The 25,000-nt window shown below is 46.8% G+C and overlaps 1 protein-coding gene across 19 annotated transcripts in view; it reads left to right on the forward strand.

The window, feature by feature from the left end:
* esrrga (estrogen-related receptor gamma a) overlaps positions 1–25,000 on the forward strand; it is a 103,298-nt gene that overhangs the window by 29,344 nt on the left and 48,954 nt on the right. For 3 of the 19 annotated variants that reach the window (XM_041070130.2, XM_041070131.2, XM_041070134.2), the window contains one exon: positions 15,882–16,096. The exons of 3 other annotated variants lie outside the window; for them this stretch is intronic. Coding sequence is in view for 5 of the 16 variants with exons in the window: in XM_055507190.1 (XP_055363165.1) it covers positions 22,101–22,156 (56 nt within the window). In the remaining 11 variants the exon portion in view is untranslated. Of the gene's footprint in view, positions 1–383; positions 470–15,881; positions 16,097–20,856; positions 20,965–21,496; positions 22,161–25,000 lie in introns of those variants that run through there. 13 more of the 19 variants (XM_055507191.1, XM_055507193.1, XM_041070139.2 and 10 more) reach the window with 10 other exon arrangements.

Below are 25,000 nucleotides of genomic sequence, written 5' to 3' on the forward strand. Positions count from 1 at the left end.
AGAACACTCACTCACAACACGCACAAGCACCTCTGCAAGTTGATAAGTGTGTTAGGAGGCAGGGTAAAATTATTAATTATCAGGCTAATGGGCGCCAGGCTGCGTTCTGCTTCATTAGGCTCTAACTGGTTTGTGTTGGTGTGTTTGGTGTAGTGGAGGACGGGTGAACCTCGGAGCAATAGGCAAAGATAGGGGGAGGGGGGATTACAGGTAGCACAACAAATATTCACTCATGCTGACATATAATGCTTTTCAGGTTCGTCTATTTGCCGACAAGTGCTGCCGATGATTTTCTACAGTATATAAATAAATCAGTTTTTTGAACAGTGACATGACCTTTGAAGATGTTGATAAAGCGCTCTGCATGTCCCGTATGTCCTCAGTGTCGTCGGCCACGCAGTGAACCCAGTGCAGAAGTGAGGCAGCAGTGCAGTGTGTGCGCTTCCACGTTTGTGCCCTGAGTAGACGGGTGATGCCGCTTGCTCCACTCTATCCCTTGCAGGCTTGTGCTGGCTACAGTATGATAAGTAAAACCAGGGTTGACGTTAATCTGTCTCACTCCCACTAGGAAAGACAGATAAGGACGGGAGGCAGAGGGGAAGGCTGAGGGAGGGTGAGACAGCGCATAGAGTCAGAGAGGAAAAAGTTACATCGCTGTGGTTGTTTGGACTCTTGTCATTTGTCATTTATAACATACTGTACGACTTACATGTTTTAGGCTCAGCTGCAGCACACAGTAGTCTTCATGTAGGTTTTTTTCACTGTCTAGTGAATGAGAAGGCAAGAGGAGGAGGGAGAGGGTGACAGGCCGGATGCTGACATCACTGGCTGCTACAAATCCTAAAAATTGCAATTACGTGCTGTATTTTTATTCTTTAATTCAGACCTTTAGGTTAAACAAAACTGGTACAGTATGGCTGTAAAAGCCAATAATAGGCGCAGAAAATAGTGTTGATGGAAGTTTGAAAGCAGATGTCCAGGCTGTGATGTCCATTCACTCAGTCCTAAGAGATTCTTCTCCATTTTCTGTTCTTCCGTCCAACCTCTCTTTATCTGTACATTCGAGTCACATGGCTGTAATGTGTGTGACAGCATATGACTTTTTTATTGTGTGTGGACATGTGTGCTGGTCTATAAATAGATCCCATGGTAACACAAGCAGGGGTCCAGGCTCAGTGGTTTTTTCCCATTGATTAGCTGGCTTACTAATGTGCAGTCATCCCCACCAATCGCACAATCACACACACACACACACACACACACACACACACACACACACACACACACACACACACACACACACACACACACACAAAATATGGCACAACACTAATGAGAGTTGCTTAAGACCCCCCAGGAGCCACCAACCACCACTTTACCCCTGAGAGAGGCAACGGGGGTGTGATAGAGAAAGTGAAAAGGAGCAGGGAACACAGCCGGGGAGAAATCGAGACTGAACAGTGTGAGAAAAAGTGTGAGATAGAAAGATGGAAGCTTCAAAGTAAAAGGAAAGTATTGGTGTAAGTGCTGCTGCCTTTCTTTTGGTGAATCTGTGTTTAGGTGTGTGTGTGGTTAAGATGCCCCTGAGGGGTGTCCTCTTGCTGTCAATGTGTGTATCCCCGTGTCTGGGTGTATGTGTGCGCTAGAATTACCCAGAATGCTTTAGCGATTGACTGGCTGGCTAATGGCGTTCTCTGTTTTCCTCTGATGGTCATTGACTGGGCCTCCTCATCGATACCTGTTTTTACAGCTCTTCTAGGGCCCAGTGTGCCTGCGCGTGTCTTTTGATGCTGGACTGGACGGATTTCAGTTCACAAGCGTCGCTGTGATTTCGACTGGCTCCCACTGTTTCAAAGCGCTGACTTGATGTTGGGATCGGATTGTGGCGACAGTTCGGCCCCTGTTGGGCTAAAGTGAGTTCTGAACAGCCTCCTGCCCTGCGTTTACATTGACAGCAGCCTGATTTAAGCTAGTGTATTTAGCAGGGGTGGTAGACGCCAACAGACCAACCCATTAACCTGGTGAATCCGGGACTTTCGCTTGTAAATATGTGGAGTGACGCTCCAAGTTGCTTTGACATTTATACGTCTAATATCACATTTCATAAAACTTAGATGTCAGGTGTAGCTTAGATGTCAGGTGTAGCTTTCTGCACCTCCCTACGTTCACTTTGACTCTCTCCTTACGTCCATGGTTGTGTGACCATGGTTGTGACTCATTTCCCCCTCTCATGTTTTACTTCGAGCACTTCTCTCCTTTCTCCTCTGCTCCTCCTCTCCTCCCGTCTTTTTGCCTCAGTTTGGAAAGGATGTTCTCACAGACACTCACCAAGACTATCACCACTCCACCCAGGAGACCACTCATCTCTCCCTTCAGCCCCCTCCTTCCATCCATCTACCAATCTATCCATCCATCGATTGCCACTATTCCTGGACTTCTGTTATCCCACTCCTGGCCCAGTTCAGGTTTCCCTTCTCTTCCCACCACTCAGTGTGTGTGTGTGAACTAAACTCTGTATTTCTTCTTGGGTCACATTTGATTCATTCATTATTAAATCTGCCCCATGACATTAAGTAGGAAATGAGAAATCATAATTTTATTAGAAGATGAAGTTTTCCTAAAGTCAGGACCTTAATTTTTATCCACTCTAAATACATGGTCGCAGCATGCGACTTAATTCCCTGCTCATTAGTGACAACGATGCCCTTGCTCAATAGTCACCTCTAAATGGTTTAAGTGGCGCAGGTATTGATAACCTTTAAGAAATTGTCAATTGTATGAGGGGAGCTGAGTAAATCGATAGCTGATCCTACTGGTGAGCTCAGAGCTCTCATTCATTCATCCATTAGTTTGCTTATGTAAGATTTGGAACATTTTATGCCGTAGGTTTACAGTATTTAAAGAGAAATACTGTCTTATTTTATGTTTAACACATTTCCGGTCACGCAGCTGTATGTTGCGTTCCTGCTGAGGAATATTTCCCCCTTTCTATTCGTCTCCTTTGCTCCCTAGCAGAGGAGGCTGTTTGGCAGCGTGGCAGAGGAAAGGGTGATTGTGGGTGTGTGTACACTGACTGTCACTGCAAGGCTTGATGTCTTTGGCTCTAATTGTCTTTCATGTGAGGTGTCTGACAAGCACGGGGTAAAGGGGTGGAGACACAGAAGAGGTAAAAGGCTGGGAGGAGAGAGCACAGTGACAATACGGCGTTATGAAGACTCAAGAGGAAAGTCTGTAGGAGAGGAACTGTATTATTTTCAGACCTGGCAAATATTAGTGTACCTGTGTAAACGATAATGTCCTGACGTGTAGAGATGCTGTAAATGAGCCCAACATGCAGCATGCAGTTCTCACACACTGTGCTTTCATCCCTCCCTGATTCTGTAACATGAACCAAAACTTACCTCAGAAAGGAGAATTAGTTTTAAAAGCTGGTAATTGATGCAGTGCTGAGAAGTAAGAGGGAGGCTGCCACAGTTGATTAATGCACACACAATATGTGTAGCACTTTTCACTGGGCCTCTTAAATGACCAAAGAGAGATGGAAGGAGCAGGAAAAAAGCAATTCCCCCATTGCTCTCATTTTTACCTGTGTGCATGATGGCAGCCGTTTAAAACACCTATAATTTAATTGGGTTTGGAAGAAAAACATGCAAGGCTGCAAATATGCAAAAGCCTCTGATGGGCTGAAAAAAACAGCGGCCTCTTGTTTGATGCCACAAACAATCCAGTGAACCGAGTGTGGAATTAAATCCCATGGTGTGTCACGTAAAATACAGCGTGACATAATTATAACTGTTAATTGATGCAAAGCGCATTTTAGGATGGTTTTCTTTTTTGCACATCAGAAAGAGAAATGCGACTTATCTTAATCGCTTTACATCTCTCTTTAAAGCGCTGTTATTCTGGGAATAGTTGCAGCGAGCGAGTGAGTAGGAAATTATTATTAATGTCATGAGTAAGATTTCATCCCGCGATGTGGTGGATCTAGCACAAACTAAGCCACTGAGATGCCTTTCAGGATGTGGAAACTAACAAAAAGGACATTAATGATGTGAATATTCTGTGTCATTGCACCGAGTCCTCTGCACCTGTATTAGTGTCCATGTCGCTGCTCGAGCAGTAGATTGAATGCACTTCCACATACCTCTATGGAAATGAAGTGACACACACACACACACACACACACACACACACACACACACACACACACACACAATCAGGGACAATCAGGTCATTCCAAGGTAAAAGGACTTAGATATAGTGAAATATTCATACTTTATAGGTGCAGCGTGTGTGTGTGTGTGTGTGTGTGTGTGTGTGTGTGTGTGTGTGTGTGTGTGTGTGTGTGTGTGTGTGTGTGTGTGTGTGTGTGTGTGTCGCCGCATGTGTAAATGTGTATGTGTGTCGAGCTCATGGCTGCTACAAGCAGTTCTCTTTAATTGAGGTCCTGACGCCTTAAGCAAAATGCTTAGGAGAAAGATGAAACCTGCACAGTGGTGGGTGGCGCATACACACACACGCACACACACACACACACACACACACACGCACAGGAACACAACAATGTTGACCTTAAAAAGTGAGTAAATGAACGTTGGTTATCGGGCAGTCAGTGCTGACCATCGCCAATAAATGAACAGCCTGTTAATGCGTTAGTCATTAATTGCAGTGCACGTGGCTGATTAACAGCCTCCATTTAAAACCTGCTCTTTACTGAGTTTTCTCTTCTGGCTCAAAACATTTTCACGAACAAAAATGAAAGAAAGAAATGTCCATCATTAATCAGCACAAAGTACAGCTGGTTACTGTAGGTTCATTTAGCAGTGATTGTAATGGTGTTACCAACCACTGAGACATTTTAGCTACAAATGATGAGCTTACGAGTTGTTTTACAGAACTCAATACATCTACACATCCTTCCTTGAATCTCGTCAGAGGTCACAGATTACAGAAAAGACAGAGGGCATTAACTGCTGTGTTAACACTCCAGTAGCTCGCTACTCTAAAGCTTATCAAGCTTCCCTCCTCAAAAAAGGAATATCGGAACCATAGATTTGAATTGTTTGAATAGAGATAATGTAACACGTGCTCTCACAACACACGTCTGTGTGTGTGTGTGTGTGTGTGTGTGTGTGTGTGTGTGTGTGTGTGTGTGTGTGTGTGTGTGTGTGTGTGTGTGTGTGTGTGTGTGTGTGTTCAGAGATCTATGTGTTTTTAAGATAATGTCTTGACGTCTTTAACTGTTTTGACTTGTTGCTTTGTAACAAGTTCTAAACATGAAGCTGCAAATTCACATTCTTTAACCATTCTTAATGAAATAAAGGGAAGTTGAGACAAGGGATCAGATACTGTAATGGCTCTCTTACAGTGGGCTGGTTTTGCTGAAGCCCGTCATTAGCTCTACCTTCACCACACTATCAGCATCCTCATCTGTGCTTACTGTAACAACTATACAGTATTTAACTGACCAAACAGTTTAATCCGTACATCATTAGGCCTGACGAAGCCTGAAGTTTACTGTTTTAGTTACAATCATTCTCAAGGCCCGTTAATGGATATTGTAGTGTTCCGGTCTCGGCACCAAGGAAGGAGAGAGGGAGGTGTTGCCCTCCCTCTCAACTTTCCACCCGCCTTCTAATCCCTTAAAAGCACTTACGAGATTGGTGCTGCACGCCTGCCTCTGCCTGCCCGTCTACCCGTTGGTTGCCACAGCAGCTGATTGGAGGACTCAAGGCTCCTAATTGGATCATGAGGGTGTGATGCAGGCGACAGTCGCCACATTATGTGGGGCTGACTTTGTGCGGCGTAACCCTGCCAGGATGACCCCTTCTGCCGGTGTGTGTGTGTGCACGCGTGTGCGAGCGGACTGACCTCAATGTGACTAAGAGCCTCGGCTCATCAAGGCGGGCTGGCTCACGCTGGAGGCAGAGGATAGATTGATGAAGAGGAGATAGGAGGGTAGAAGAGAGGAAAGACAGGATGATATTGAGTCAAAATCAGAGGAGAAAGGAAGGAACGGGAGCAGCAGGAGCAGACGGGGATTTTAGGGCAGTTTTACAAGTTTTCCCTTCCTTTGTGACAGTAGCGGGTGAGGCAGGATTGATGACATGATGCAGTGAATGAATCCCCCTGAACTTTGTGCCTGGGCACCGCGCGCGTGTGATAGTGTCTTTCATTTTGGTGCAAAGTGACTGTGTTGTCCGTTACGGTGTAAATTGATAGCGTCACTGCTCTTTGCCGCATTACGCGGAGCGTGGAGCTGTACATTCAGTTTCCTAACTGCATTCTATATCACACCATCATGCACACCTGATCCCACAGACCTGAATGATGACCGCAAGGACTATTTTGAAGCATTTTAACTTGAAACCTTGCCTGGACCACACACACACACACACACACACACACACACACACACACACACACACACACACACACACACACACACATGCTCTCTTCCTACGCTGTGTTAGCTAGATTCACTCTATTTCAAAGCAAGTGCAGTGTTTAGTTAGTTTATGGTCACTAAATTAAATTTATGTCTTTAAAAATCCAGCGGTGGGACAGAACCTCAAGAACTCAAGAAGGAGACACTTAATAAAAGGAAATATTGAACATAAAATGCAGTAAACAGCCTTTATAACACTGAGCTGTGCTTGAGCTTTACTGTAAGCGTCTCCTGTTCGCGTGAAAATCTGTGAGCAAGAAACTGAAGCTGTCCCAGACGCTGAACCGGCAGCTACATCGCCATGAGTGTGTCCTGAGTTTCCCCACACTGATCAATAACGCAGCCTGGAAAGGTTTTATTTTAAATTGGAGCTCATGCACAGCAACGCTTCTCATCACGGTCTGCAAATGTTGTTGACTCCGAACGCAGGTCATTGTGCGTCAGCGTGGGGTCGCGGGACTGTCTGCCTCTGCAAAGCCCGGCCCTGTGCATGCGTGAGTGTGTTGGAGTGTTGGGACCGGTATGTGAACGTGTAAGTTACTTCCTGTGAGTTTGTGTATGTGTGCGCACTGTGCCGTCAGACTTGTGAGTCTGCGCGTGACTAGCGGCGCTACAGCGGGGGCGTCTGATCCCTCCACCTTTTAAGAACATCAGAGAGTGTGAAAAGCACTGATTGCCCTAACCGCTCTCATTGGGACTCAAACCCCCGGCTTAGTTGTGCTTGAGCGAGTTTGGAGAGACAAGAGAGGGAGTGAGAGATGCCCGTCTGTGTGTGTGTGTGGGAGGGAGGGAGGGAGGATGAGGAAAAGGGGAACAAGGGAGACACAAGGGGACAGGAGAGAGTGTGTGGGAGTGAATTAGTTGGAGGAGAGATGGAGGGAGGAAATCAGGCTTAGGCGATGAGCGAATTTGGAGTGAGAGGCGCATGTTAAGAGAGAGGCCGGAACAAAGCCAGAAGGGACGAAGTGTAGGATTGAAGCAAACACTTGAAAGTGAAATGTCTTGAGCCGTGAGCCTTTTAAATGTCGAGGTCCTCGCTGCTTGTGTGAACGTATGTTTTGATGCCAAGGCTGATTAGGAGAGCTAAGGGCAAGCGTTCCTCCCTCTCACACAGGTGAGAAGAAACGTATCTCAATCTCCCTCTCAGGTTACGACATCCTGTTTGACACAGTCCTGGATCTGCTGTAGACGTTGTAATAGATATGTTAATAGAAGGAGCCTTTCATACTGTTGGTTACCTGCTTCATTTCACTTCTATCTGTTCTGTCTGCTCCGAAGTCAAGAGTTTGACGCTAGTGTGGAAACCGTGTGTGTGTGTGTGTGTGTGTGTGTGTGTGTGTGTGTGTGTGTGTGTGTGTGTGTGTGTGTGTGTGTGTGTGTGTGTGTTGTGTGTGTGTGGTGTGTGTGTGTGTGTGTGTGTGTGTGTGTGTGTGTGTGTGTGTGCGTGCGTGCGTGCGTGCGTGCGTGCGTGCGTGCGTGCGTGCGTGCGTGCGTGCGTGCGTGCGTGTGTGTGTACTGTACGTGTCTCAATGTCATCTAGGGGTTAACAGGAGTGTTGACTGTGTAGAGCGGAGTGAAGCACGAGACCTGCTGACTGATATCCACTGACATTCAACGCATTAAGCCCTACACTCTATCTACACATGGCGAAAATGTTGTTTATCCTCCGCTGCCAGCTGCATAAAGATACAAGCAACAAGACTTTAGCCTAACTGGAATTTATTCTTCAGTGACCTTCACAGGAAAAGCATGCAGCGGAAAAACAGAGACTTACCAGTCTCAGCAAGCAGAGCAGCAGTTCCTCGATCTCACACACACACACACACACACACACACACACACACACACACACACACACACACACACACACACACACACACACACACACACATGTATGTCGGCGTCCACGGGTGTAATAGGCCAAACAAATCTAGCTGGATTCATTTGGTGTTGTTTTATTAAAACAAATGTTTCTGGAAATCACACAAGCTTTAAAGTAATGAGGATAAGAAGCAAGGAGCAATGTTCCTGTTCAATTTAAGGCATACTACCTATAGTATCATGACCAGTAGTCATAGTAAATAACAGATCATTTAAGGTGGAATTCACACACGTTAAGACAGAAACTTACAGCACGCACACACTCAAACACACACAGTGTGCCCCAGTAGGCTTGGCCTGGGGCGTTGGGGTCCTGGGGTCACATATCCAGGGGGTAACCAGCCTGACCCCCTGGTTTGTTGGGGAGCTGGGGGTCACACATAGAGTACACACTTGCACACTCTTTCATAATATAACACACACATCTGCTCTTTAAAATCCTGTAAATAGCTGGAAAGGGGGGAATTGTTGAGATTACATTTAAAACATAACAACAACTAAGAAGAAAACGGTTTGGAGCTAAGTGGATCGCGCACACACACACACACACACACCAGGGTGGGGGTCAGGTGTGGGGTTAGGCTGTGAGGGTCTCTAATAGGTTCCCCTGACACACAAGGTGTCAACACTAGAGACAGAGATGTCCTCACACACACTGGCACACACAGCGTATACACAGACACACATTGTATGTCCCTGTGTACACACACACACACACACACACACACACACACACACACACACACGCACACTAAAACATTCCTTATGTTAAATCAAGGAGGCTAAGTGTTGGACGGAAATCAGACTCACGCTACGTTATCAGGTGTACAGTCACCACAGCGGCCACACATCCACTACACACAATGCACCACCTTCCCTCTAGTTTAAGCTTCTTATCTCTTATAAACTGCCTCATCTGTTTTATTCTGTTTTTGTTTGTGTTAGTCTGTGTAACTTATTGTATTGATACACCCTCCTACATAACAGAACATAAGAACAAACTTATTAGACCTCTGTGTCTCTGAGTGTGTCTGAGTGTGTCTGTGTGCGACCGTGTGCACACGTGTGCGTGTCGTTATGGATTGCCACGTTGTGGACTTGACAGCATCATAATTACGAGCAGTGATGAAATCTACCAAGTGTGTTCTCCCTGCATGGCTGCCTGTGTGTGTGTGTGTGTGTGTGTGTGTGTGTGTGTGTGTGTGTGTGTGTGTGTGTGTGTGTGTGTGTGTGTGTGTGTGTGTATTTGTCATCCGTGGCAGCGCGCTCCCTGTTAGCACACAGTTACCATGATCACACCTCCATCTTCCACTAATAGGACCACGACAGATGGATGGAGCTCAGAGAGAGATAGAAAGACAGGAAGAATCCAATCTGTGTCAGATAAAGCCACTGTTGGATTCTTCTGCGTCCTCGTTGTGGTGAGTGAGCTGTCTTAAGTGTGTGTCCGGAAGCACCCGTTCGCCACATAAAGGCGTCACTGGCGTGTGATCCAGCTCTACCTGCCGCTGTAGTCAAATCGCAGGGATGAGGAGAGGAGCCGAGGAGGACGGAGGGAAAGGGAGGAAGGTCTGACGGGGTTGAGGGAAGGATGGGGTGCAGAGGAGAGGGGGAGATGAGGGGGGTGGGAGAGTGAGAGGGAGCGCGAGACGGGAGGCGCTCAATTTGCCATCACCGGTGCAACGGGGCAGAAAGTATCCAAGAAAGACGGTGTGTGTGTGTGTGTGTGTGTGTGTGTGTGTGTGTGTGTGTGTGTGTGTGTGTGTGTGTGTGTGTGTGTGTGTGTGTGTGTGTGTGTGTGTGTGTGTCTAACAAGGGAGAAAAGACAACTCATTTGAATGTCAGATACAGGGAAGCGTGGCGTGCGGGGAGGGAGGGGTGAGACGAAGAGGGAAGGGAAGAATGAATATGGATTACTAGGATGAAGAATCTATTATTTTCTGCCCGTTCCTCTGATCTCTTTGTCGCAGCGCTGTAGGCCTGCGTACGTGTTGTTCAGTACGACGGAGGAGGACGGGGATGCGACGCGGCGCAGCGCGGCCGGCGTCTCCGCGTCTGTGACGTGAAGCTGAGGGCGTTTTCACGTTCACACGCGTGACGAGATGGAGTGAAGCGAAATCCCACGCGGACGTAGTCTCGGCCCCAGCGCTCGGTGCGTCTGCTACAACTTCACTGCCCTCATGCCTCCAGTCCAGCGTTGATGTCTTCATCTGTGAGAAGGCAGCGGACCTGCTCTGATTTTTAGCTGGGTTGTGCATCTCCCCCAACCTGGGACGATCCTTCCCACAGGAAGACTTCCACTCGCTGACCAGTCAGAACAGAGAGGGGGGGAGGGGAGGGGAGGGGAGGGGAGGCCTTAACTTTCTGAAGCCATTTGTGTTGTTAGATCTGCCTGGGACTGTATGGAGTAAGGAATATGTGATTGATAACATATGCAGTAATGAAAAGGATCAAAAATACAGGATTTTGTTAAAAAAAGGTTTTATTGAGGTCAGGTTTTAAAAGAAAGAGTAGCTCAACCACCTCAGATTGTCCAACCAAACTAGACTGAACAGCTCCCCTCAAAAAATATGAACCTCAAATGATGCATAAAGTCCATTTGGTTGGCTCATGTTTGCATGAAGTAAAGCGACTGCTGCTTTTAGTAGTTAGCCATTGGCCATTGATTAGTTCTTCTTTTCTTTTTACCTTTTGTTTATTTTTTCTTTTCTCTCTATTTCTGCCTTTCTTTTAATACATATCGTTCCTCCTACCTCAGTCTCAACATATTGTCAGTCTTTCTCTTCTTCAGTCCTCTCCCTCTGTCTTTCTCTCTCTCTCCGGTTGAGTGGTGAGCAGACAAAGGGGGAGGGAGAGGGAGAGAGAGATGTGAGTCTCAGGCAATTTGTCCTGACACATAGAGATGCTCAGGTGGGAGAGAGGTGTCAAACAACTTGAGAGAGAGAGAGAGAGAGAGAGAGGATATGAAGAAGCGGGAGGACAAGGAGTGTGGAGAACCTACCAGATCACCACCTACATAAATAATGATCAATAACAGAGACCAGTCAGATGTTTGAACAGTGACCACAGCGAACTGTAGCTTCAAATGTTCATCAGCCCCACTCAGAAGAATATGTTTATGTTTATGAAGCACGCGATTAGTGCTGATGGGGAACCACTCGGAGCTAGGTCAACAAACAGGAAGTGAACGAGGCCAGACTTTCCCAGACCTGTGGCGTTTGTGAATGAGGGGAGCGGGAGCCGAGGGGCAGCGATGGTTCCGGGGGCGTCCCCCCGCCACAGCGCCGTGTTCCTCCTTGTGCTGCAACAAGAGAGAGAGTGGGCTCGACAGAGAGAAAGACGTCTAATCTTGGAGGGTGAGGGAGTGTGGACTCCCCAGGGCTTGTCACGCTCAGCACCTTGTTAGCCAGACATCTCTCTTTCCATCTCCATTTCCATCTCTCTCTTCCACCTTGCTCTCCGTCTGCCGCTTCCTCTCTGTCACCGCGTCAGCGTTCTCTCCCTCGCGCGCTGTCCTTTTTATTGGACGGGCAGGTGGCGTCAGGCTTTTTTCCCCACGTTGTCAGTCATTTCCATCGGCCGATGACAGTTTGTTTCTGTGCATATTACACAGGTGCGCCCGCACGTGGGTGTGTGTGTGTGTCTGCGCGTGTGAGTGTGTTCTAGAGTGTTTCCCCGTTGTCAGTGCATTGTCAGGTTAAGGAAACTCCTGTCTCTGGTTAATGGAACATCAGCCGAGGTTAACACAGAATGGCAGCCACACACACACACACACACACACACACACACACACACACACACACACACACACACACACACACACACACACACACACAGACACACACACACACACACACACACACACACACACGCACAGCCACCACAAGGGAGGTTGCCTGGTTGAAAATCGCTGGAGCAGGTTCTTTTTTCATGCTTTAAGCAAAGACTACTGAAAATATCAGTGCTCCATTATTGTTCCGTGTCGCCTCAGAATCACCCAAATCACAGCAATTCACGAGCTCAACCAATGGCGCTGCCATTAAATAGCTCGGTAATTGACGGTTAATGAGCAGTCGGTGTCAACACGGAGCTGCAGGCCGAGGCATCTGTGCGGGGCTGCAGGGTATTATGCTGCTCAGTGCTGAGCTTTGAGCTTTCAGGATGCTGTAAAACAATGTGAGAAGCACTTTCTACTTGTTCAGACAATGGCGTAATGAGAAAATACTCTTAATCCACCTCACACATACACACAGCCCGACACCCGCAGAGGCGTATTTCTGCTGCCGAGTGGTTTCTTGGTGAAAGCATATTGCGAGAGAAGCAGTTTAAGGAGTGGCAATTATAGTTTTGGACAACGTCATTGATTTAAACTCCTGATTAGAGGAAAGGTGACAGAGGTGGTACACACACAGCGGCGAGCGAGCGGGCACACACACATCGCCCCGCTCCCTCCATCAGTCACAGGAGCGCCTCAGAATGGCAGGGGTCCCCCCCGCGTTCCCGCCTCCATCTTCCCCTCTCTCTCTCCCTCGCTCTGTGTCTTTCCCGACACACCTGACTGAAATATTGATGTCTCCAAAGCACTGCTGTTCATGCCTAAGTGGTTGTTTTTGTTTCAAGGAACCGGTGACTGTTTCTCACACACACACACACACACACACACACACACACACACACACACACACACACACACACACACACACACACACACACACACAGGAGGACATAAGCAAAATAGGAAGTTGTGCAGATTTTATGTGCTGAAATTGTTTTATCTGGAACACCTTCATGAAAACAGATTTTATGTCTGATTTATCCTAAATGTGACAACTACAGAGGGTCCGTCAGCAGCACAAAAGCATCTGTAGGTGGAGATTACATGATTGTTAGGGCTGTTTCACTCAACGTGGCTACAGAGCCGAGCTGAGTAGTGCACACAGGACCATCATGACGGACTCACACGTGTCTGTTCTACTCCATCATGCTCCCTTGTCTCACGTCCACTGTCAGCGGTTAGTTTTTAAGCCCAATCATTAATTCTAGCTTGGTCTAGCATCCATCTCCTAGCAAATACACGCTGCACACACACAGAGTGGTTCTAGTCGCTGCTGTTTAGCATATGCTATTAATATCAGATGAGCATTATTTGTATCTGAGGCCTCCACTGACCTGATGTCATGTACATGTGTCCACACTGAAGCCTCCCCCCTCATAACTCCCATAAAGTCTTCTCTTTATTGCTTTCTGTAATAGAGAGAAACCTTGCACACAGATCTGAGAAGCAGTCACTGCAGACTTTGCAATTGAGTAACTCCATACTGTAGTTTGGTCCAGGGCAGCAGGTTTAAAGCTTTGCATTCGCTAGGATTCATTCCACTTCACTGTTTTGTTTGTGATCTGGGGAAAAGCAGGTCCTGAGTCTCTGTGTTTGAGCATCCGCCGTGTCCTGCATAGATTCAAGGCGCCCAGTGTCTTGAAGCTGCTTGGATAAGGATTTTAAGCAATTTGTACAATTTATTGTCAGACACTAGATAAAAACGTCACCTAAACACTTGGTTGTAAATGGAATTACTGGGTTACAGCACAATATACGCTTTCTGTCTGATGCTGCTCACTGAGAGCCTGATGAAAGCAGTGATATCTGCGGTGTCGCAAGATTCATTTAGGATGTAGTGTGTTAACTGCTCTGTGTGTGTGTGTGTGTGTGTGTGTGTGTGTGTGTGTGTGTGTGTGTGTGTGTGTGTGTGTGTGTGTGTGTGTGTGTGTGTGTGTGTGTGTGTGTGTGTGTGTGTGGTAAAGCTGGTGTCTGCAAGCTGATGTCAGATTGTAATTGAGTAACTCTAGTTCGAATGCATCTCCATTAGCGTCTCTCTCAGGCTGAGCTCACTCTGAGCCTCTAATCCACCCAGTGTTTCCAGCTCTGAGACTGACTCCCATTGTCAAAGCTCTGGCACCCTTTTAAACATGCTGGTGTCAAACACGGAGTGTTGCATTGCATTGCTATATAAATCTAAAAAAAGCTGAAATTGTTTATTTCAGACAGATGTTTGTGATTTTCTGGCTTCTGATATGACGGTGACGCCTGCCACAATATTTTTTTATAGTGATTATTTGCCACAATAATTGTTGTCTTTTTTTGCTCTGATCACTTGTATTAAGTTATAGGTATTAAGCAAAGAAAAAACTGTGATCAGTTCCTTCAAAGTTTTGCACGTTTGTTTTTGACAATTTTGAAGTTGCAGTAGAAGAACCTGAAGTGGTACGAGTCACGGCCGTTCTGCTATTGTTTTAAGTGGGGCAATGCTGATGTACTGTACAGTGAGGTGTATAGGATAGTGTGTGTGTGTGTGTGTGTGTGTGTGTGTGTGTGTGTGTGTGTGTGTGTGTGTGTGTGTGTGTGTGTGTGTGTGTGTGTGTGTGTGTGTGTGTGTCCTCTATGCCCCGGCATTATTCCCCTCATTGTTCTTCTACACAAAAAGTCACGGCCTGACAAGGTGCTGTGCGCTGTAAAAATTATGCCTTGTTTATACGTATTTATTTCCCCTTGACAGTTTAATTATTTCTGGCCCCATTGGAGGAAACCACATAAAAAACTCGTGTTCATACAGATTCTAATTAGGAATGCTGGGAAATTAAAACAGAGTTGTTTCGAAATGCTGTCATTTTTCCCGGGCCTCGTCTTGGAATTATGTCTCAATCAGCACAAGCGGAAATAATTACTTGTATACCTTCTAACTGCCAGCATTTACCAAATGGCAAAGCAATTTACAGCCATCATGGCCCGAGAAGCAATCATTGGGCCAACTATAAATTCACAGGGCTACAGTTTGGAGAGCAGCGATGGAAGGAAGGGTTATTGTGGGGAATTGGACATGGAGATAAAGGCTGGAGGTCTGCGTCTGCCCTCCGTCTCTGTCTTCCTCTCACTTCCTCCCTCCCTTCTTCTCCTCCCCACCAATGACTCTCGCTCCTTCCACTGTGTTTTCTGCTCCAGACCTTCCTGCTTATTCCTGCATCTTCCATCTTATTATACAGGCACATCATAGTGCCAACACACACAAACACACACACAACCGCACACGCGCTTCTCAATTGGAGGCAGCATTAAGTGATTATTTCCGCACACACCATTAAACACACTCAGTGCCGCCACAGACAGACAAAAGCCCTGATAAAAACATACAGCAGCACACTTAGACGCCCGCACACACGGGCTTCAAGGTAATTACTCACACACGTCATTAGACACAGACACAGATGAAGTGCACTGTGTTTATGTTCGGTGTATCTTCCGCTGTGTGTTATCATAGTCCCCTTTACTCTCTGGATGCAATAACATCATCCATCTCGTGTAACAAATGAAGTGATTTCCACAATTGTATGGCCCGGAGAGTAAAACAAGCAGGCGAGTAGCAAAATATGACGCTCGCTTAAAGTTTAGATGAAGCTGCCAGTGTTTAGGATGACGGTCGCTGGTGTTGACACACGACCTGCAGAGAGATGGTGGAAGATAGAAATGGAGACGATTTACATGTGATCTGCTCTAACACAGACATGGAGCAGCCTGAAGTCCAGTCCGATCGCTGGTGATCCTCAGCCGCGCGGGTGAGGTTGTCTGGAGTCCACCTGCTCATGGACGGACCTTCATCAGCCTGAGAGTGAAGTTGGCTGGAGACCACAGGTCCTCCCTCCACACACTTTTACCCTCCACAACTGGTAGAACTCCAGAGAATCCATTCACCAGTTTGAAACTGGCAGCTGATTGTGGTTAGATTTCATATTTTGTTGTCCTTGAAAAGCAATTCGTTTCCCCTCTGTACTTCAGCCGCTCCTCTTTTCTCCGCTGTTTCATCCCTTTCCCCCCTTCATCTCCTCTGTATGCACGCTCCCTCTTACCGTCTTTATTAGTAGTGGAATTATTCACTTGGCTTGCACCTCAGTTTGAATAAATTGAGTGTTGAACTATTGGAGAGAGGGGCTTTTTGGCAGGCATACATTTGCGCGTGTGTTATGTGTGTTGCGTTAACAAAGAGACGGCGCTGAGAGACGACTAATCCCGGCGGAATAGTTCACTCATGTTCTGTTTGAGAGCGGCGTAATTAAAGGAGCGCACCTCTCCGAAGTCACCTATTTCAATACAAAACACTGATTTATACAGACACGCGGGCGGCGAGACACATGCGCGCACACACACATTCAGCGCTGTCTCACCCAGGCAAAATTCACTCTGTACATAATTACATCCTGCTCCTAATTTATCCCTGGGAATATATCAAAACCTGAGGATGAGAGGGAGGAAGAAAGGAGAAAACGAGGGCACGGGGTAACGTGAGACCATTAGGTCGAGGGAATAAGAGGAAATAAAGCCAAGGTGGTAAAGTTATTAATTGATTTGTCTGTTTTATTGCCAGCGAGCCAAACACCCCCCCCCCCCCCCCCCCCCCCCCCCGCAGCCAGTCGTCCCCTCTTCATTACGGCAAACGTTTCACCTCTGGACGAGCGCATAACGCTCCCGGACTGTTTTACCTTGAAACGCTCCGCGTGTCCCCTCGCGGCGCTTATGCCGCCGAGGTGCTGCGTCCGTTTCCGCGGGAGCGTTGGCGCAGGATGGGAGCCGGAGTGCAAAGCTCCGGCGGACTAAGGGGATATGTGTTTCCATTGCCTGAATGGAAATGATGCGCGCGCGTGCGCCCGCTTAAAAACAGCCGCGGCGCTGACATCCAGCGTGTCAGCGTTTGATGAGGTTAGGCCCCGGCCCGGTCCCGGTCCTGCCCCCTCTCACTCTTCCATGAGGTATGTTCCAGTCAACCTTCAATCTGACCACTGACAGGACGCTGACCGCGGTGACCCGGCGTCAGCGTATATATTCCAAGCGTTTTAGCCATTTTCATATCCACCAAACTCGGCAGAAGGAGCGAGCCAACCCTAAATCCAGGGGACGTGAAACGGGTCAGTGCTGTAGTGTGAACGCTTGGATGTCCTTTCGTATTTTATTGTTGGCTTTGAGTCCTGAGGAGCTTTATTAAAAGTCACCTGGTGATCAGTACGGCCCGTTCCCTAACGAGCAGCGTCTCTGCTCAGATTTCATGTCGGAGCGTAGACAGAGTTTCCTCCTCACTTTGTGCCGTTCATGCAACAGTCAGATGGAAGTTTAGGGAAGGTTAATGATCCCTTTTTATAAACGCTCGGGTCACCTTCTCCATATGACTCCCGTTCTCACCCTCTCTTCTTGTCACCTAATTATACCCCCCACCCCCCCGCACACACGCACACCTCTGTCTTCCGAGTAGTGAATCCTTCCTGACCTTTGTGTGGAATAACAGCGCTGTCACATGTCCCTCTGTTCTGAGGAAAGCACGTCATGCAGCCGCTGCCATTAAAAGCGTGCGTGTCGGTGGCGGCTCCGCTGTCTCTCCTGGTGAAACCGCTCCTTTTATGTTTGGACGCAGCTCCTGGTGAATGTGCGACACGCCGTTGTGTCTTGGGCAGATGTGTGTGTGTGTCTGAGTGTGTAACTTTCACATGCCCCCTCCAAAGGTTACCCACACACAGTTTGGGTGACAGCTTCCAGAAAGCCCCTTAAAGCCGGCAGATTTCCCCAGCAGCTGTTCTCCTTGATCACCATTGCTTCCCTCTTCCTTCTTGGAGGTGCATGTGTCCAACCGCATGTCTGTGTTAATGCACATGTCATAACTAATGCCATGACATCACCAGATGCTTCAGTGTTGAACCATGTTGAGTCGCTCTGCATCTGTTCATTTGCCGCTTCGCTAGGAGGGTCAGTATGTGACTGGTGGCACTGGTTATACTGGTTTGGTTTGTCGTCTTACTGTAAGTCACACTGACTGAAACAGTTATTGTCTAGTTCACATTACCGGAAATGTGAGAAAATAGTTTTTGTTTTGTGACTTTCGGCTGCAGCGCCAACCTGATTTTCTTAAAGAGCCACATCTTTAAAAACACTTTCTATTAAAGTCCTGCTACAGTAAAGCAGCAAACGCTCACTTGCTCGCTCACTCGCTCACTCACTCACTCAGCCTGAAATGAACTGGAGCTTAAGTGTAGTGTTTATCTAATAACACCTTGCGCCTGCTATTGCAGCCATCGGTCACTTTGGTGTCTTTTCGCGGCCTACGTTTTCCTCACACACGCCTCGTCTTCATCCATTCGCTTCCCTCGCTCCCTGCCTCGGCGAGGGGCTGCACGGAGGAGCAGGCAGGGGGTCTGCGCTCAAATTGGCTGTTTCCAAACTGTACCTGCTGACAGAGCAGCCAGATAAGGCGGCTCTGTCTCTCTGGTCCTGTTGGCAGCGTGAGGTTTTTTTTCTTAGTACACAATGAGTTTATTATTGTTTTGACGTTTGATTTTAAAATCATTTCATTTTACATGCTCAATGTATAAACACACATATTTCTGGTTGCTGCTGTTGGCTGCAGACTGACCAGAGCCCACAGCGCCCTCTGTTGGCTTGTGGTGAACTGCAGCTCACTCTCTCCTTCTGCACTGCGTTGTTGTGCTAAAGCAAACTTTAGCATTGTGAGAGTTCTTTTGTTGGTTCCTATCATTTAAATTCACCGTAAACTTAATTAACATCATGAGCCTTGTTTTGTAAATTGTTGTAGAAGGCTTGTTTGTGTCGATGGCAGCCCTGAGGTCAGCTGCTTAAGAGACCACCTCTTGAATTTGTTAAATGCTTTTTTGACACACACACACACACACACACACACACACACACACACACACACACACACACACACACACAGTCTGAAGGAACCTGCCACGGCCTATTGACTGTTGTGATTTATGTCAGTGGGAGTAATTCCTCTACAGATGTCAACAGGCTGCAACCACAGGGTCAAAACACACACACACTGCAGATTAAAGATAATAGTGAGACGTCATACATCATCTTTTACATAATATAAATAAATTGAACCTTAAGGTTAGTGTTGTCAAGCCAATGCACACATTCTGTCTGGTTTGACAGTTTAGACAGTAAAAATAAAAATAGTGTCAATAGAGTGATTGGAATGGAGAATGAATGAAGTTGTTGTTCAAGACGTGTGCAGATCCTGGTTTGTCCAGTGAGCGTTTGTCCAGGTAGCCTAAAGGGGTCACTGTGAACCCACACACACACACACACACACACACACACACACACACAAAGTGAAGAGCCAATCAATACCCAGGGGGCAAGGTGAGTGGAGATTGGGGTCAGAGCAGGAGGCAGAAAGAAAGGAGGAGTTAATGTTTGCTGTTAGGTTCACGTGGAATCACTGAGGCCAACGTTTCGTGTGCCTCCTGTGGAACAAAGCTCTGCTCACGTGTGTGTAGTGATGCTTTTAGTGTTTCCCCATAACAACAAATTCTATTTAGACATTAGACAAAAGCAGTTTACAGCAAATACCAGTAAACTGATACTTACAGTAAATGATGCGGTTCTATGTCTCCATCAACACATAAACGTCACAACAAAAACAATGGTGATCAAACATCACTTTTTGTAGTTCAGCTTAGTTACTTGGTCGATTGCGTTGATTAACGTATAAACTCCTCGTTCAGTGTTTGTTCGCCTTCGTCCATTTTCCTCTACAGTATATTGCACGTAAACTAATACAATTTGAAAATGGAGCATTTGTGTAAATGTGTGAAAGTAGGTTTTTGGTATTTGTTTCAACTAAACCTGTGTGTGTAGATGTTTTTCCCTCAGCCCACGTGCAGCAGACGTGTGTCTCTGCCTCTGTGTGAGACACTGAGGTTTTGCTAAAGGATTTGTTTGCTCCGCAGTGATGGCAGCATTGATTCACACTCATCTTTGTCGATGCTTATAAGCCCCTGGATACATCATAACCGCCTGCGTTTGTGTACATGGACCTCGCAGCGCGTGTGTGTGAGCGTTTGGATGCCCCCTCCGTGTGAACGGCGCCGTATCCAGGACTGCGTGTCAGCGAGCGCATGCGGCTGCTGCAAAGGCTGTGGACTCAGGCCGCGCTGAGGAGGCTCCGAGGAGCCGCACAGATGCCTTAGGATCACGTGTGCAGCCTTCTTGGGTTTGACAGCTGGGGTGTTGGACTTGGACGTGTTTGTGAATGAGAGCCGAGAAGGCGGTTTTTACAGTGGCAAACACACACACAAACACACACACACATCAAAGCAGACGTTGGTTTCAGGAAATGTTTTATTATCTGTTCTCTCCCAAAGCTGCTAATCACAACCTCTCCCTTTCATCTTTCCACCCCCCTCTGCTCCCCCCGATTTTGTTTAACCCGTCTCTCTCTCTCTCTCTCTCTCTCTCTCTCTCTCTGCTGCACACTCGTCTCTCGTCCTCCTCCATCCTGCGTGTGGCGTTCCAAAAGTCCGATGGAAGCGAGGAAAAATTTAGAAACAACGGTACAGTAGGAGCGTGGGCATCGTTGCTGCGGAGCAAAATAGAGTGTCCCTGCGGATTTCCCATTTTCCCGTTTAAAAAAAAAAAGACCTTCGTCCTCTGCCTCCTCCTCTTTCTTAGGCCACGGAGCGACGAGCTAATTCTGCCGGAGAATCCCCTCTCCCGCGGACGCACATTCTGAGGTGTATATTCGGAATGATGGGAACAGGCAGACGACGTGGCGGGGAGCTCAACTACACAGCAAGCTGTGAGGAAAACCTAGTTGCAATCATTCCTAAATCATTTCACAACAATGGACAAGGGTCCTGGAATTGCCATAATCCTGCATTTTGCTGCTGAGCTGTGATGGGCTCTGCTGTGCTGCGTGTGTGTGTGTGTGTGTGTGTGTGTGTGTGTGTGTGTGTGTGTGTGTGTGTGTGTGTGTGTGTGTGTGTGTGTGTGTGTGTGTGTGTGTGTGTGAGACATATTATTTAGGCTCAGGGCTAGGGTATACTTCTTCCTTTGATCTTGTAAATCTCTAGATTCCATTAGGCCAATTTTGTGTTTTACTGCTGAGCTGACACAAATCCACATTGTCTGTCTTCATGAAAACCCGGTGTAACTCAAAACCAAGTTGGACTCAAAGAATCCAGTATTTTACAGTATTTGTTAAGAAGAAGGTGTTATTTTGGGCGGGTGTGCAGGGACAGGATGGAGAGCCGGGCAAAGTTGGCTGTTGAAAAGACAAAGAAAGGGGAAAGGAGAGCAGGTCGTCTGGCTTTAAAGCTTCCCCTCACCTGTCCCTTTCTCCTCTCTGCTCCCTCCTCTCCTTACTGCCGTGGCTCTTTGTCCAATCCCTCCCTCTCCACCTGCTCCTCTCCCTCTCTCTTGCTCTCCCGCCCTGTCTCCACCCCTTACTCCACCTCTCCCCTCAGCCATTGGTCAAACATCTACCAATAACAGCTGAACCGGGGCCTGAGGGACTGCATATGCAAAGCGCTGCTTAATATTCATGAGCTGCTATCGGGGCTTTAAGTCGTTGATTAGGACAGCGGCACAGCTTTCCGTCCCAACTGCCTGGCAAGCTGGCTGCGTGTATCCACAGCCCCCTCTTCCTGGCCGTCGCACACACACACGCGCGCCTCCTCACATCCACTACACACACACGCAGAGCCGATCAGTGCAGGCAGCGCAGAGCTTGGTAATTGTATTGCTCCCTCTGAGCGGAAGGAAGGACCGAGAGAGAGTAAAGCCAGAGGAGGAAGAAGAAGAAGAAGAAGAAGAAGAAGAAGAAGAAGAAAAGGAGAGTGAGAAGAGACATTAAAACTTTGATTCTTTTCAATTTTTTTTGTTTTGTTTTTTCCCTTTGGAGGAGGTTGACATGAAAATGACCCGGTATCGCCGATGGATTCGGTAGGACACCAGTTATCCGAGTGTTTTTTAATGCACTCTGAACAAGAGTAGGTAAATTTTACCTTTTAATCTTCTCCTTGTATTCTTCATCCAACTTGTCATTGTTGTTGTCTTCCACTGTTTGAGCGTGTGACTGACTTAGTGTGTGTGTGTGTGTGTGTGCTGGTATGCAGGAGGTGGCCGGCACCATGTCAAGGTTGTTTGTGCTGTCAGGTAGCACACGCTCACTCTGTGTGTGTGTGTGTGTGTGTGTGTGTGTGTGTGTGTGTGTGTGTGTGTGTGTGTGTGTGTGTGTGTGTGTGTGTGTGTGTGTGTGTGTGTGTGTGTGTGTACCTGTGCAGCAGCTCGTGCTTAGCGGGGAGACACCGAACACACCTGCTCAGTAATAACAACATACTTTCCTGCACTCCCATGGTCTCACTGTGACTCAGTCCAGGTCCAGGTGTGGACTTGTGCGCGTGCCTCAGCTTTAAGTGCGTGTGCGGTCAGGCAGACAATCAGCGAGGTAACGGGGCACTGAGGTTACGGGAATAAGGTTGGACAGACGGGAGGAGAAGGGCCCGTAAGAGAGCGGAGGGAGGAGGACGGGGGAGAGCAGCACTGTTAAATGCCAGAGGAGCTAGAATTTCAGACGGGCAGCTCAGCGTGTGGCCCCGCACAGGAATTAGAGACAGTTACAGACACACACAGACACACACACACACACGAGTAAGAGCCACTAAGCTGTTCCTTTCACCAGCACTTTGCTCTTTTAGACGGTTGTTGAAGACACTGCTCAAAATGCAGATTATCTGACTGGCAGTGCGAACAGCTGTGTGTGTGTGTGTGTGTGTGTGTGTGTGTGTGTGTGTGTGTGTGTGTGTGTGTGTGTGTGTGTGTGTGTGTGTGTGTGTGTGTGTGTGTGTGTGTGTGTCGTACACAGAAAAAAGGGCAAACTAGCTGATGGTGCCGTTACCAACACGCCTCGTTAACGTTAGGGTGTAAACCAGGATTCTTGCATTGACTCGTCCACCTGCATATAGGTGTGCGTCACCTAACGACGACTTGGCTCTTATGACTGTAACAGTTTTGTGTACAAATCAAGAAGCACATGAAGGTTATTTTTTTTAAGGAAAAACATTGAAATGAGTTGCAGTCAGTCACAGACACAGTTTAAGTGTCTTTACGGGGAAAAAGTCAGAGCAGAGACGTGGAGGGACGTAAAATCTGGTGATTTACTGGTGTTTGCCAACAATGACGCTAGTGACATCTTTATAGAAACGTGGCTTTTTGTGATTTCAATACCGTCTCATTGTTCGTATCCATCTGCGTCATCTGTGGAATTTTAAGACAGAATAACTTCACTTCTTTTTCCACTGATCTTGTGGTTTATTATTTCAAACCTGCACGTATGTGCATCAAGTGATTTCATTTAAGCCTTGTTTTGATTTCATAACTAAATATTAATGTGAGGTGATAAATCAGCTAAATGACGACATTTTAATCTGAGCCTCACCTTTTTTAAAAAAGCCTGAATGTCACTCTGATCCAGTACATTGTATTTTAAAAGCCACCAGATGTGAGCGTTTAAAGCGTTAAACAGTCAATTAGACAGTGAAGAACATGTTCGACCGGGCTTGATCCTGCACAAGTGGACAGCTCAGCTCTGAGACAGTCTCACGTCGGACAGATAACAGCGGACCGCTTCTGTGTTTGTGTGAGTGGATGTGATCTGACTCTGCTCACATTTTTAAGAAAACCTTCCTGTCCGTCCTGGCATGCGTCCACCGTCCTCTCTTTGCTCAGCCTCCTCCTCTGCTGCTCTCAGGCGCTGCCTTTCTGCACTAATTAAAATATTAGGGATAATGATGATCATACCGATAATAATAATAATAACAACAACAAGTACCGTTTAAGCTGTTAACATAATTGCATTCCCCTCATGCCACCATATACATACCATTTGCATATCATTAAGATATATTTTCCTCAGTGACTTTAGTGAATCTGGTGGATTTTGTCAGTGGGGGTGAAGCAGACGAGTGATGAGAATCGGCCGCGGCCGTGCCGATAATTCAGGAAAAATGTTTTTCAGTGTGACGAAGACGAAAAAGACTTAAATTCAGTCAGAATCATTTTTTATGCTTATTTTTGTCTGGAGTTTTTTCTTTTTTTGAATTGAAATGTTTAAATCAATTGTTTGAGCTTGTAAGTAAAAATCACACCTTGTGTTCACTAAAGAAGAAAATGTTTAATTTATTCCACAAAATGTGCATATTTAAAAAATTATAATAAAGTTTTTATGCAGTAAATATATTTAGTGGTAGAAGAGATCCAGCGGTTTATCGGATAACGCCCAGCTTTCACCCTGCGAGCTTCACACCGCTGCATCTTATCGTCAGGAGCCAGATTCGATTGTTTTAGTTCACTTTGAAGCCACAACTCGACCTGAAGTGATTCAATAAGATTTGTTTGTTTCTGTTTTTCTGAATTTTTTATTATTTTCTTTACTTCTAATTCAGTCACTAAAGAAATTCCCTAAAACGAAACGTACAGGCCGCACATGCTGCTCAGTCGATAGAGTAGATTCTTTTTTATTTATAACATAAACCCACATTTTTTAGTTGTGAATTTTTTTTCACTTTAATGCAAGTAATGATAGCACTCCTTAGATGTTGTTTTACAGCAATGACAAAAATGAGCTACTCAATTATAACAGTTAAAAAAACACTAAATATTTTTTCTTCTCCTTGTAAGAAAACTGAAACTAGGCCTCGTTCTTTTTGTTAGTCGCATACTCAGTGTTTTTTTTCTGAGCCCATGAGGGAGAGAAAGCAGCAGAGGGAGGAACGGGTGAGGGGGGGTGGATAGAGAGGCAAAGCTGACTGCAGGAAGGGATCGGGGAGGGGGGG

This window comes from Betta splendens, chromosome 3 (assembly GCF_900634795.4).
Source record: "Betta splendens chromosome 3, fBetSpl5.4, whole genome shotgun sequence".
Lineage (NCBI taxonomy): Eukaryota > Metazoa > Chordata > Actinopteri > Anabantiformes > Osphronemidae > Betta > Betta splendens.